This window comes from Synchytrium microbalum (assembly GCF_006535985.1).
Source record: "Synchytrium microbalum strain JEL517 chromosome Unknown SmJEL517_scf0030, whole genome shotgun sequence".
In the NCBI taxonomy this organism is placed as follows: domain Eukaryota; kingdom Fungi; phylum Chytridiomycota; class Chytridiomycetes; order Synchytriales; family Synchytriaceae; genus Synchytrium; species Synchytrium microbalum.
Window position 1 is genome coordinate 41,919 of NW_022158379.1, and position 13,877 is coordinate 55,795.

The following is a 13,877-nucleotide window of genomic DNA, read 5'->3' on the forward strand; positions in this document are numbered from 1 at the left end:
ATCAACTTCAGACAGAAAAGAGTAGAAAGTATTAGGCGACAGAGTGTATTTTATGTAACATTACAAAAGAGAGGGGACAAGATTAACCCATAGCAACAGCCTCAGTCTTTGGGACGCCACTCTTGGGTACACGTTTCCATATTAACAGGATTGATAGGAACGCCGCAGCTGCAGCAAATGGAGTGCCGTAGATGAAGATCTGATTTAGAGAGATCGTTTAGTATGCATGCACTGACAAATCAAAGAGATGGATATGATATGAGCGTTCACCTGACGTAGGGCTTGCGTATACGCATGTATTGTAGGACCAGATATGTCAGCTGGGAGCGAATGCAGAGATGCTGGCCTTTGATTCCAAGTAGCAAGACCAGCCAATACATTTGCGGGGAGAGCCGAAAATTGAGAGGTCAGTGAGTTGGTGAAGAGTGCACTTAATCTGAAATGAAATGTCATCCGTTAGTCAAACAAGAACGGATTTCAAACATTACAAGGCATCCAAAACACATACACGGCAAGACCTAAATTCAAGATTTACGGTTAGACGGATGAATGACAGCAGAAAGAGGAGGACTCTGAAGGGAACTACATACCGATTCCACCACCGATCGATTGGAAGAATTGCGTTAAACCGGACACGATGGCGACATCGCTTTGATCAACCGAAGCCTGCAGCAGCAATGTTTGCACCTGCAAACTGAATCCGAGTCCAGCGCCAACCATAAGCATATATCCAATTTGCTGACCGCGAGAAGCGGTTTCGTCCAACGTTGAGAAGAGAGCAGTTCCAGCGACGACCATGATGTTGCCCAGAATTACATAGACGTTGTAAAAACGGACCTAAAAGGTAAAAGTTAATGTGAGTACAATCTGTTCGTGTGTTTAGAGTGAAACTGAGATTGTGACTTCTTACCAGCGGTAACGAAAATATAGACACAACAGAAAAAATGGTCAATCCCAAGAGTAACGGAAGTAGCTGCAAGCCTGAGATGGTAGCAGAATCTCCATTTACGGCTGCATAATAGTATGGAGAGTAGAAAATCCAGCAATAGAAGGCACTGCCTTGGAAGAATGCCACCGCAAATATCAACGAGGTGTTGTAGTTCTTAAAGAGACGAAGAGGTACGATAGGTTCTGCTGCGAATTTCCATTCAATCTATTTTAAAAAAGTGGTGTTAGGTCATGCGGCCCATTCATCGTGGACAACTTGTATTATCAAGCTCACAATAATAAATACGATTCCGAACACAAATGCAACGCAATAAAGGGCGATAATTATGGCTGAAACGATCCAAATAAGAGAAAGTTAGTCACCTGCCACGTCATTTGGCACATGAGAAAAATGAAGACCTCTGAAACTTACGTGAGCTCCATGGGTATGTAGTGCCTCCCCAGGAGGTCGGCAACAGAATTGCGATAACAAATGCTATCAATACAAAGGTTCCCAAGAAGTCCACTCGAGCTAGTTTGGTAGACCACTTGGATTTCGGTATTGGCAGAGGCAGGTATATCAACACAAGAGGCAAAGCGACAAGGCCAAGAGGAATGTTGATCCAAAAGTTCCAGCTATGAGCAAGTAAAGGTTTAGATATTCCGTATCAAAATGCTCCTTACGTATAATCTGATTTCGAGGAGATACAATGACTTACCGCCAGCTCAGCTTGTCAGTGAAAGCACCTAGTTGCCACTCATGTGAGTCAGACCAATGAGACACAGCGTTTTGAAAACCAAATCGGCCTACCTCCAATCAAAGGTCCAACAATTGTAGCAATTCCAAACACTGACTGAGGTATTGCCAGATACTTTGCCCGAGTTTCCAGCGGGAACATGTCAGAGATAGTGATGATGACCATGGATAAGATACCAGCTCCTCCAACACCCTGAATAGCTCGAGCCAGAATCAATGTGATAATATTTGGTGAAAACCCAGCCATAGCACTTCCGATTATAAAACAAACAATGCCCATTCCAATGATAGCTTTATGACCGAAAATATGACTGAACTTTCCAAGCAAAGGCTGGAAGCTGTTGTATGTCATAATGTAGCCTAATGTTTGGGTAAGCTTTTCAGCAACACAGTTTGTAGAACTTGTCGCAACAAGATCTCAATTACCGGTCGCAACCCAAGAGACTTCATTCACGGCATTCAAGTCGGCCGCGATGGTGTTGAGTGCCGTAGTTATGATAGTGGCATCTAATGCTGCTAAGAACTGACCGATGATCAGCCTAAAGTTGTGCGTTGGTCACTGTTAGTACTTCGAAAACCACAAGATCAACAGCAAACGGAATCAATAACGATAGATCAGCACAAGAACTCACCCAGTAAAGGCTAATGTGATGGTATACCACTTCATGGTCCCCACAAACTTAAATTCCAGCTGCTCATTCTCATGCTCAGCTTCTAGCGAAGCACGGGCCTTCTCAGCATCGTTTACTTGAGAACCAGTTAGAGTAGAAGTAGCAGAAACGTCCTTAGATTCAACTTCCATCTTTACAATCGATTACTTGTCCCCAAAGAAAAGGTGGAGCTTGGAGCTGTGGGGGGCAAACGAGAGTATCCAACAGCGGAGAGGAACAGCAGGTATGCAGGTATAGGAATGACCAACTTTAAATCAATTCCTTATGCTTCCTCTTAGGTTTATTGCCAAAAAGAAAGGTTGGAAATGGTTTGGAGAACAGCACGCTGGTGGCTTTGTAAAAGAATGTTTAGGCAAATGTTTAACATCAACTTCCGTGCAAGAAGAGGCAGTTCCCGGAAGTGTAAAAACGCCCCTTCTCGCTCAGTACAGGCTGTATCCATCTTCTAATTAGAGTGACAGCTACTTCGCTTTTGCATGGATCTCGTGATTTCATCGAAAAATACAAAAGCGCGAATTTTATGCCAAATGCCAACCGATCGCTCATGTTTGACACTGTTCACGTCTCATTCAACATCAAAAATACGTGGTCCGCGTGCTCTTGTATCACGTCCGTCAAACAACCCCATTCGTTAAACCACGCATTTATTACTAGTCCATTAAACCAACCGTCGTAACCCCTCTCAGTTTGTACAAGACAACATACTAACAGCTCTACTAATAGCCTGATACATCCACGGCTGCTGTCCCATATCATCATTCATCCAATAAGTACTAGCCTGTCTCAGAAACCTCAAGGCATGATACTGCTTCAGCACATCCCTCACAATAGCAGCATGATGAGGACTCACTGCGCTATTACCACCACTGTTACTACCACCAGATAAATTGCTATTACTACCATTATTCAACGGCGGGGACATCCAACTCGCATAATTCGACGTCAATAGTTCAGCGTGTGGATTATGATGATGCCACAACAATGAGATCTCCTGCGACACACTGGTTGTATATGCTCGATGTTGTGGTGCGGTAATAGTCACATCAGCTCCAGTAGTTGTAGCATGCACTCCAGTCCAATTATCTACTATGCGTGAATTTACAAGCCAGCCTGTAGCTAGAGGCAGTACAGCTTCTCGAGTCCAAAGTGGAATGCGCTGATTAGATACAACTACAGAAGACGTGTTCTGAAGCCCCTCTTTGAATACTTCGTCGGCACCTGCATCTGCTTGACCAGGTAACGGAAAAGGGAAATTGCGACCGTTAAAGGACCCTACTACATCATCAGCGACATCAAAGCCCATACGACCTACTACACCACTACTTGTAGATGACGTGGCTGTATTACTGTTTCCCTCGTTGGGAACAAATTGCGATGCGACTTTTGAAGAATTAAAGGATATTAGACTTATTGACGCTATAAAATGGGAGGGTAGACCATCGAGGATTCGTGGTGTAGAGTTAGATGAGGGTACTAAAGGTGGTGTGGGTGTTGATGCTGGGCTTCGCACTAGTGGAGAACCCATATGCATGCCATGTGGCGTTAAGGGACCTCCCTGGTTAAATGTAGGCACCAGCTGACTCTGCTGTAGTGGTGGACTATCTAGTGTAGCAGCTTGAGGCCTTGTTGTCAATGTAAACCATGAAAATGAATCCAGCCAATCTAAAATTGGAAGTAAAAAGTTGAGAAAAACGCCGCAGGTTGCAAGTACTGTATAATGCAATGCATTCGGGACTCACATTCAAGGTCCCGTACATCCACCGACGCATCAAATCCAAACACAAGACGCCACCAAACACCTCCACGACCAGTCAATACCAACGTCCGCTCAAGCACATCCTGAATACATTGCTTGGCACCATTTGACTTTCTAAAAGCAGCTACCTCAACCACCTCTCCAGACTGTTCACACCATGTTGCACAAATCCATCCAGAACTAGATCCAATAGCAATATGCATGATTCGATCGGCATCCACTGAATGTCGAGCTGGCAGTGCCAGTCGTTTTGTAGCTGAAAATGACGCCTGTCGAGACGTTCTGTTGGTTGACAATGTATATGTCAAGTTGGCAATAGCTGTCGATGCATTGGGAATATGAGATTCAAATCCAGGCAGCTCTGGTCGTTTAAAGTGTTGACGACATTTGGAATAGACGCTGAAAGCTACTTCACGTAAACCAATAGATGGTGCTCCTCGAAACACATCTGGATTCAATATGACCTCAATTGGTAGCACCTTAAAAAGAGAGACTGTGTCAGAGAAAGGACTTCCTTGTACAATCTGGGTCCTTGTTTTGTGTCCCACTTCGCAATTCTTTACCTGCAATATAATTTTCGACCGAAGAAAGGCCAAATTACGAGTCTCAGTGGCCATTCCAACTAGCGCTCTTCCAAACATCCATGATAAATATAATAAAGAATTGGGAATATGAGGAAACGGATCGACAATAAACACAACCAGCCAATCAGTTAGCCGATCCACAACTGGAGCTAAATAACCAGACAGTCTCTCTACAGCAGACACATAGCTGCGAAACCGTTGCGCATCAGGTGATTCGTGTGGTTGAGGTGCTAGCCACAAGGAAATCGTCAGAATGCTAACAAAAGAAGAAAAAGTCACTCTTGACAAGGATTTAATATACTTACGAACTAGATGTGCTGCAATCACTGGTTTAGCAATCGTATCTGACAGGGCAAACGGCTGACAAGCTCCAAGACGACAGGCCTAGGTGAGGTGAGAAGTGTGTAAGAATCGGTTGCTTCAAGAAGAAGCCAAAAAAACCCGAGGGACACAGGCTTGGCATACCGTATAAGCAGTACAAAAATCTGTCATCCATCGCCGAGTCTCATCACACACTTCCTGGCCAGCAGGACACAATGCCAACCATTGAACATCTCTAGATCCTCCAACTGGTGAAAACCGCAGCCGTTCCCAAAATCTAACTGCGACCGGTGATAATGATAACATATTGTTATCATGTCGTGCCAAGATATCGGGTATAGGTAATGTTTCTATAACGGGCTCTGTGGCTTTCTTGGCCTTTTTACGAAGTGAGAATCGTCCATATTTTGCAACGGATCGTTCAGATTCTACATAGTTGGAGAATGAGTATGTAAGGCAACAAAGGTTGGCCACAATAGACTGGCTGATACCTTGCAGTTCACTATACTGCTGAATGGTCAACGGACCCTTCAAAACAGGTCGTTGTTGTCTCTCCTCAGCGGCAGGACCACCATCTCTGGACAATGTACTGCTAATCATCGGCACCAATTGAAACAAGGCAGCAGCAACTGTGTCTGGACTTGATATCGTCCTAGAATCACCATCCAGTCCATTTACGAATGGCGACAACGTGTCTTGTGATGCCATCAATGCTTCACTGCCCATACAAGTATGCTCCAACACTAATTCTATGGCTATAGCATACGCATCTTCGTCCTTCCATTGCGGTAACGTGTTGTTCATCATATCTTCAATTAATGATGTGGGAGTTGCAGCTGTTTGCGATTGGTCTACCGCAACTGCTTGTTTCGACGATCCAGCACATAATCTTGCCCAAAAGATATGTTCGTCTTTGCCCGCGAGAGCCCCACCACCATGTAGAGCTAGCAGTATGCCATCGGTTTGTACAATAGCATCATTATAGTTTACATCTTCCTCCAACAATGCTACATTGTCATCATCGGATTCTGGGGACTCAGACCTGACTTCGACTTTGGTCTGTTTGATTGACCGTATCGTGTGCGAAGGCGAGGTTCGTTTTCGTTTACTAGTTGGCTTTGTAGCTGGCAGATAATTCCATTTGTGCTCACTATTGCCCCACTTGTTTACGCTACTACCAGACCAATCACCTATTAAGCCTTCTAGATTAGTGAAGGCTATTGCAGACCATGCTTGTGGTACATCGTAATCATCATCGGATTCTCGTGGATGAGGACTAGCAATATCTACATTATATGGTTTACGATCGAAGTCCGCAAAGAGGTCTGTAACTACAGGACTCGTCATCATATCTAGCAGAGCACCGGGCGTCGCAACCGGTAATGGAGTCCGAATAAACCCATTAGGTGTATCTAACTGCCATGCCTGAGTTATAGGAGTGGGAGGTTGAGTTGGATCACGGGGCGTCATTCCAGTTGGACCAGGTGTCTGTACAAGAGATCCTAGTGGTAACCTTGGAGTGGGAGCTCCCATTGGAATAGGAGATGGAAGACCAGTCAAACTGAAAATTGGCGATACTGGTTGTGGGAGTACGTTTACTGCAGATGCTACAGCAGAAGTCACCAGATTTGAGCTAACATGACCAGCTGCTTTTACAGGTTTATCAAAAAAATCAAAGTCATCATCGCCTATTTCATCATCTCCCATATCCAAGTCTGAATCACCACCAAAGTCGTCACGGCGGCCCTGCAGTGCCATGCTATCATTAAAATCGTATTGGTTTACCGGCTTAGATGCGGGCGATATGGGAGGTGACTGTTTTAGAGGTGGCACTAGTTGCGAAGAAGCACCAGTTATCACAGAACCCACGGCATTTCCGTTTGGGACTTGGGCTGCTGTTGAAGTGTTCCCTTTCGGAAGTGACTCGGATTTGGCCATGGGTTTTACGATCACATCATGGCTAGGTGGTGGTATAAGCAGAGGATCTATAGTTCCAGCCTTCTCCAATACTAGATCTGTTACGTTTCTAGACAAGGAAACATAATCCCAATAGTCCATGTTTTGTCCCGAATCTGATCTTGACATGGCTGGAAACAGTTTAGTAGCACGCACGCTGGCATCCTTCCATTGCGACCTTGCCACATCTTTCTCCGAAGGCTGATTTTGACCTTCACTTTTTACAGGTACGAATATTAAGTTGGTCGGATACATGCATGTGATGTTGGAATCAGGTATTCGCGCTAATAAATATGATGGTAGCTCACTCTCCTGACGGCCCACCACTACATTAAGTACAGAAGACCACTCATCGGGCTTCCCTTCTTTGGAATCCGATAGTGATGCTAGTGCTGTGACTCCCGATGGGCTCAATACGACTAGAAGTGGAGAAAATTAGGGTCTCGAAATCGTAAAGAAACATTAACAAATTCTGCTTGCCAGTTTTTGGATCTGGTGAAAGCAAATCTGTTGATGCAATGGGTCTATACGAAGACCATACGATGCAAGGCTGAATAACGATATTGGTAGCTGTAATATATATATGTAGCTCGCAGGCAAGCGGTGCGTGTCTAAGGAAGAATCTGTGAGCTTTCAAACTTGTGTCTGACGACTGGAAAGAAACGTACTGTTGGGCTTCGCCAGCCATTCTCCACCACGACGCCGATGGAGTCTGAGAAACATTTTGAGGTATTATAAATTGATGTCCAATTCGGACTACACCATTCTTGGTGAATGATCTAAAGAAATGTGCCTGTTAGCACGAGGCATTGATGTGGTTGGGGACTGACTGACCTTTCCAACAGATTGTGCATGGCATTTATAAATAAGGAGTATTCAACTGTACAAGGTGCATTAGAGGCCAATCCGAGAGTATTGTATACATTGTCGGACGAAAACCATCCAGCTTCGAGTTCTACATATGAGAGGCAAATCAGCACCTATTTTTTACGAGTTTCCGACAACCCATACCTGTGAGCTTCTGTAGCTCTGGGCATTGCTGTAGTTTCAAGTCTCCAAACTCGAAAATCCATAATTCTCGTGACAGGACACCATCTTCTACAGCGTTAAGTTCATTCTGGTCGCCAGTTGTATCATACGTATTCGGATCAGCTGGCCGAGCGACATCATCCATTATGGCAGGAATCGGAGAGAAATCAGTTGGCAGTTCCGATCCAGGAACGGGCACTGAGTAAGGTGATGCTGGCATATATTGTGGGGAAGTACTTTGAGGTGTTGCTTGCGGTGAGTTCTGTCCCATCCCCATCGGAGAAGTAGCGCTGTATAGATAGATACAATAAGCCAATCGCACATTTTCTTCGCCGATGTAGTGGTTCCGAGGTGCTTCAGGAACTTGCCTTGTCGACATTCCTTCAGGAGTTGTGGTGAGAGAAGCCATGGTCGATTTAGCGTATAGTCGCGTTGGACGTCCATTGTGTGATTTTTGAGTGGGATCATAATCTCCTAGGCGCCACGCGCAAGGAATACCAGCAGCAAGTAAGGCCAAATGGGCATTCAACAATGGATCTTGGAGTGATGCGGAGTGACCAGGTATCTGAGAGGTTGAAGCAGCCAGTTTCCATTGAAGCTCTGTGACGTGACATACGTGATAATATCTTCTCCATCGGATTCTCGCTATGTTGGTCTGGTTTGAAAACGAGGTGTCATTTAGCACAACTCTGTTTCAAACAGCTGTAAAGATTGCGATGAAGAACGTACTAGAACTAGAGCATTTGTGAATGCATTATCGTCTACAGCCACTTCTACCACCATAATCTATTGCACATGTAGCTAATTGATGATGGTTTTCCTCATTTGGACTGTCCCCTCAGCATTCAATGACGAATTGGGGAAGGAGATGACTTTTACGCCTTCCAGAGACTGAAACTAACTGGAAAAGCCATCAGAAGCGATGAGAAAATAGTTCTGAGCGCGAAAAACGCGAACGGTTACTTGCTTCTCCTCGCTGTTGATGGAAAGCACTGTATTGATTCCGGTGGATGCCTGACGATGATAGGATGCTTTTGTAACTAGCGATCCAGGGAAATTACAGCAAATCTAAGTTCGGACATCGAATCTCTTGAATATTGAAAGTTTCTTCGGCTAGAAACTTCGGGGACAAGTCGTGTGTCGCAGTTGACAACACAATCACTGGCGAGCAGTGTAAGATTGGTGGGATTACTTGAATATCTCTTGCTTTATCTTGCTGGAAGTTTTAGTGCATCAGAGTGGTCGATGTCGGCCAGACCTTACAATAACTGGGACATCAGATTCATCGCGCTTTGAAGCTTCGGCCACACCACGTCTTCGCAGTCTTGAGCAAACAATTGAACTCTCCACATATTTACCAGTATGGACGTCAAATGCCCGCCGTAGAGTCTAGTATCATGGGTTCTATTTCGAGTTTGTAGCTGTGTGCGAGGATCTCGAAAAGGATCACAGTCCGTGAATTCAAAACCAACAAATTGTTGCTACGGCTTGCTCCGCTTATGATGCCACGGCAACGAGTTACCGCTTCGCCCTAGCTTGTAGCAAGGAGGGGCATAAATGTTTTCGTGTGCTCACAATGGACCACCATGATTCGTTGAATGCAATTGCTAGAACTCGTCGATATTGCTGGTAGGCCGCTGCCTATCAAAACTTATTCGTCACAGCAAGGTTTGAAAAATGGTAATGCTGTTGTAGGTATGGACGACCACCACCATAAATTACCAATGCCACAAATAAAGCACTTTGAATCAAGTGGGCCGGATATGGATATCGCAGCATTTCTCCCATTCTTACCCAACTTGCAGACTCTTGTATGTGGGAAAGATCTTATCAGCAAACAAGGCTTTGCTGCTGTGGGCGAATACTCCACCAAGCTGCAAACCATGGGGCTCAATCTGAGTAGCATACCAACTAAGATGATTGTCGAAGCATTGTATTATCCTCGTTTTCCAGATCTACGCTGTATTAGGATTGTAGCAAAAGGGAATATCAAAGATCTTTGTAGGTCAGTAGCTCGTGAAAGGAGTGGTGAAATGGCTATAAGTAATAATGTAGCAAAACTGCAGGAGTTTTCGGCAGAACATGAAGTCGCCCGTCTTACCCAGCACGCGGTGTTTCCCTGTTGTCTCCTTCTGCTGTCCAAGAGTTTTTGTCAAAAGCCTCGTTTGATGTAGGATGTGGTAGTAAAGGAGCAAATATCTATAGTAACGTAGCGATATGTATTCATGAAATGAAAGAGATTAGTGGTTTAGCAACATGAATATCACCATATAGACATGGTATACAGTTCCTTTGCTCATCGCGATAGATTCGCTCAGTTCCAAAGCAAATTATCAATGATCCGAGCGAGAAAAATTGCTTGCCTGGTTGCTTGCGATCGACTCAACGTCCCAGCATCAAACATGCTTACGCATTCAACAACAAATGACATTAGATGTAAAGATAGACCCAACAGATCCAAATAGATGGGAGACATACTATCAAGTATACGACATCCCACCATGGGATTCCCAAGCAGCAGCCTCTCAACTAGTGCATTACTTGACCAGCTCGTGTGAATTACTGCCTGCTCCAATTGGCAATTCAAATCACATTCCCGATGGACTGGATATACATGGACGGGCTCGTGGAGCGACGAACGATAAGATTCATGTATGCAGTAAATGTAGAAGATTCAAGCCGCCAGTAAATGGACGTGTCTTGGGTATGTAATCACATCAACATTTGTTTTGAAGTATTCGATCGTGGTGAGGTAAGGTCTCTCTACTTTGATTTAAGCTAATTGGCGTATCATTTTACGTTAGAATTCGCATGCGGGACAGCATCATCATTATTGTACATGTCTCAATTAGGATTCACAGTCGTCGGAATCGAACTTGTAGAAAAACCAGTCACCCAAGCCCGTAATATGGCTCTACAGCTGGGCATTCCATCACATCGTGCTATAATACTACAGCATGATTTATTCCAGTTACCCGATACGTTTAGTGTCGCTGTTGCTGAAAGGATGCTCAAATCATCACAACCGGATATACCACAACAAGCTAGTAGTACTGCTGCAAGTACCAGTAACGGCATCAAAACGAGCATAGCAACGCTATGGAAGTCCATAGCACACCCACTAACATCTAAATTCGATTTTATATACGATTGTCAATGTTTCCACGTGCTAAGACGAGTCAATCAAGAAGGGCTGCTTCATAAATATGAGACGTATTTAAAGCCGAAAACAGGATTATTGATGCTACTAGTAGGCAGAACGAGTACTCCATCTCTGATAGCCGGTGGGATGCCAGTTATGACTGAAGATGAGATTAGGACTTGTTTTGATGAGAAGGCGTGGGATATTTTGTTTTTGGTGACGACTTTCTTTGATGATACTGTAGAGTATATCAAGAATGGGAAGAAGAGTCCAGCGTGGTGGATGCTGGCAAGAAGGAGATGAAAAGATCGATTCCGCCCGATTTTTTGCATTGTCTACCTATGACATGTAACTCAAGAATAATTTAAGTAATTTACGTATAATTTTATTTGGCTTCTCAACACTAATTTGATAATTTTTTGGTGCTTTGGTTTGGTTAAATATGCTTCAGATGGAGATGATGATATGATGATGGGTATATCAAACAAATGATAACGATGGACTGTTCTCTACCAGTATACAAACTACATAATGTTACAATCACCACGTTGATCCTTTCTCTCTTCACTTAAAACAGCATCTCGTCGAAAATTATTAGATGCCATCTGACCTCTTGACTGAGACGACTGAGACGGCTGCTGTGACATGGAAGTCGGCATCATTCCAGATGCATAAGCCTTAAACTCTTTCAACCTCTGTACAGCCCTAGTCGACGTTAGAGAGTGTTGGTTAAATTTTTGATGTCTCACTTTAATGACTGAAAAGCAACCTCTGTACTCTTTCAACCTCTGTACCTTTTATTCCCCTGTCCTGCCGCCCGCAAATACCATCGTCGAGACTCCTCAAAATCAGGTACAACTCCAACGCCATTCTCTGTATAATATCCAACCGCATATTCAGCTTTTGCTAGTCCTTTATCAGCTGCTTTACGGGCCCAGAGGTAGGCTTCTTGATCTGATTGGCCTAGTACAGCGTCTGCTCCAGTCAAGTACCAGCCTGATAGAGCGAGTTCTGCTTCTGGTTCTCCTTGTTCGGCTGCTCGTGTATACCATGCTATGGAGCGTCGTGGGTCTACTGCGACACCGAGCATGCCGTATTCATAACAGATTCCGAGTTTATATTGGGATGGTGCATAGCCTAGTTGAGCTGCCTTCAAATACAAGTCGTGGGCGTATGATGGATCCTTTGAAAGATGGAATAAGAGGGTTTGCTTCATTCGCATTATTTGGTTTTGTCAAGGTGCCAAAACGAGCAAAAAATTAGTGAATGTGCATCAACAGTGCATACCGGAATAATATTCCCACCAGTCTCTTCAACCCTCCCTTCATACAGCGCCGCCAACTCGTGTAACGCATGAGGTGTCGTCTCATCAGCTTGACTAGCAGCCCTCTTTAGCCAAGTAACACCTTCACGAGGAGTCTTCTTCTCTCCCAGCAATCCACCCAGTAGTATCATACCCAATTTATACATGGCAGCAGTGTCTCCCAAAGTAGCAGCCTTTCTATAAAACTGTACAGATCGAGCTGGATCACGTTTGGTGCCAGCACCAACTTCGTGACAAACGGCAGTACGATATGTAGCTGATGGGTGGTTTTGTTTTGAGGCTGCTACATATAGGTTGAATGCTTTTTCGTGGTCTACAGGCAGGGAGAGGGAGCCGTTGCCGTAGCATTCTGCGAGGAAGAATTGGGACTCTGTAAGATTTGAAAAGGGTAAGTCCATCATCTTATATTAAGTGATCAACGGATTCATCTCACCTGGGGATGATGCCTTGCCTATATGGTAATGGAATTTAGTAATCAGATACTTGAGTCTGTTCAATACATTCACCGGAGCATGTTTTGGTTGATCTTGTTACCAGCATTTGCGAGTCGTTTAATCCATTTTAGAGATTCTTGATACAATGCATCCTGAGTCTTTCTCGCAATCTTTGGATTTGGGTCAGCGTATAATGGATCTAACAAACGAAAGGAGATCGCTTAGTATTTCATTGATTAGATAACGTCTTTCCTCGCATCAGCGAAAAAAGAAGAGCATGCTGGAGGAATACAGCGGTAGTGTGCTGTGTCGCCAACACGACAGTTTTTGGTGAGATATCACGACAGAATCATGATAAACGATGATATCAAGTCATTCCTCAGCCTTCTTTGCATGGATCTACCTGACATCTACCACCAAGGTGTCCTCTCACTCGCTCAATGAAAGCATCCAATCTCCACATTTAATCTACATCAATTTGACTCTTCCGAGTCAGACACAGTAGACAGCCTACCTTCAGCGACATATATGAGATACTTTGCATAGTTCAGCTGAGTTGCCAGATCAGAATGTTTTGCCAATTCTCGATATATTTCAAGTTGGGCGGAAATTGGCAATGATGGATCAATGGATTCTGGGAGGAAGGGTGTTCTATATGGTGCCTGCTGTGCTCTCTGTGGATGAGCATCGTATTGCACTTGGATCTGCGTAGGCTGTTGATGTGCTCGGTTCATTCTTGCTACTTCATTGTTTTTTAGGTGTTTGTCGAAAAAACATGTGGAGATCGAACGGGGATACGCTGTTCACGTGTTCTAACGCTATATTTACGTGCTAAAAGCCAAAACGTAATGCGGATTGTTATTAATAAAGCTACGTGTATCTTCTAATTCCTAGGATGAAAAAGACGAACATTCGGTCTAAGTAAACCCTCATCACAAATTTCATGATAGCCCAACCTGCCATAATCTTATTCGGT

The 13,877-nt window shown here is 44.2% G+C and overlaps 4 protein-coding genes across 4 annotated transcripts; 1 reads left to right on the plus strand and 3 right to left on the minus strand.

Moving 5' to 3' along the window:
- Nucleotides 1-82: 82 nt before the first annotated feature.
- On the minus strand, nt 83-2,486 carry SmJEL517_g04423 (uncharacterized protein; the record flags this gene model as incomplete). The annotated part of the gene is made up of 11 exons (XM_031170351.1): nt 83-199; nt 271-436; nt 509-518; nt 591-837; nt 911-1,153; nt 1,223-1,278; nt 1,361-1,563; nt 1,647-1,674; nt 1,739-2,044; nt 2,111-2,223; nt 2,317-2,486. 11 exons carry the CDS (start codon nt 2,484-2,486, stop codon nt 83-85), a joined length of 1,659 nt encoding a protein of 552 aa, XP_031023606.1.
- Nucleotides 2,487-3,037: 551 nt separating this feature from the next.
- SmJEL517_g04424 (uncharacterized protein) lies at nt 3,038-8,784 on the minus strand (the record flags this gene model as incomplete). Its single annotated transcript, XM_031170352.1, has 11 exons — nt 3,038-4,017; nt 4,095-4,590; nt 4,675-4,925; nt 5,001-5,079; nt 5,161-5,444; nt 5,508-7,391; nt 7,503-7,522; nt 7,641-7,751; nt 7,807-7,927; nt 7,984-8,656; nt 8,731-8,784. 11 exons carry the CDS (start codon nt 8,782-8,784, stop codon nt 3,038-3,040), a joined length of 4,953 nt encoding a protein of 1,650 aa, XP_031023609.1.
- A 1,641-nt stretch (nt 8,785-10,425) lies between these two features.
- On the plus strand, nt 10,426-11,446 carry SmJEL517_g04425 (uncharacterized protein; the record flags this gene model as incomplete). Its single annotated transcript, XM_031170353.1, has 2 exons — nt 10,426-10,705; nt 10,806-11,446. 2 exons carry the CDS (start codon nt 10,426-10,428, stop codon nt 11,444-11,446), a joined length of 921 nt encoding a protein of 306 aa, XP_031023608.1.
- A 221-nt stretch (nt 11,447-11,667) lies between these two features.
- Nucleotides 11,668-13,635, minus strand: SmJEL517_g04426 (uncharacterized protein; the record flags this gene model as incomplete). Its single annotated transcript, XM_031170354.1, has 6 exons — nt 11,668-11,848; nt 11,938-12,326; nt 12,431-12,837; nt 12,901-12,918; nt 13,002-13,100; nt 13,416-13,635. 6 exons carry the CDS (start codon nt 13,633-13,635, stop codon nt 11,668-11,670), a joined length of 1,314 nt encoding a protein of 437 aa, XP_031023611.1.
- Nucleotides 13,636-13,877: the final 242 nt, after the last annotated feature.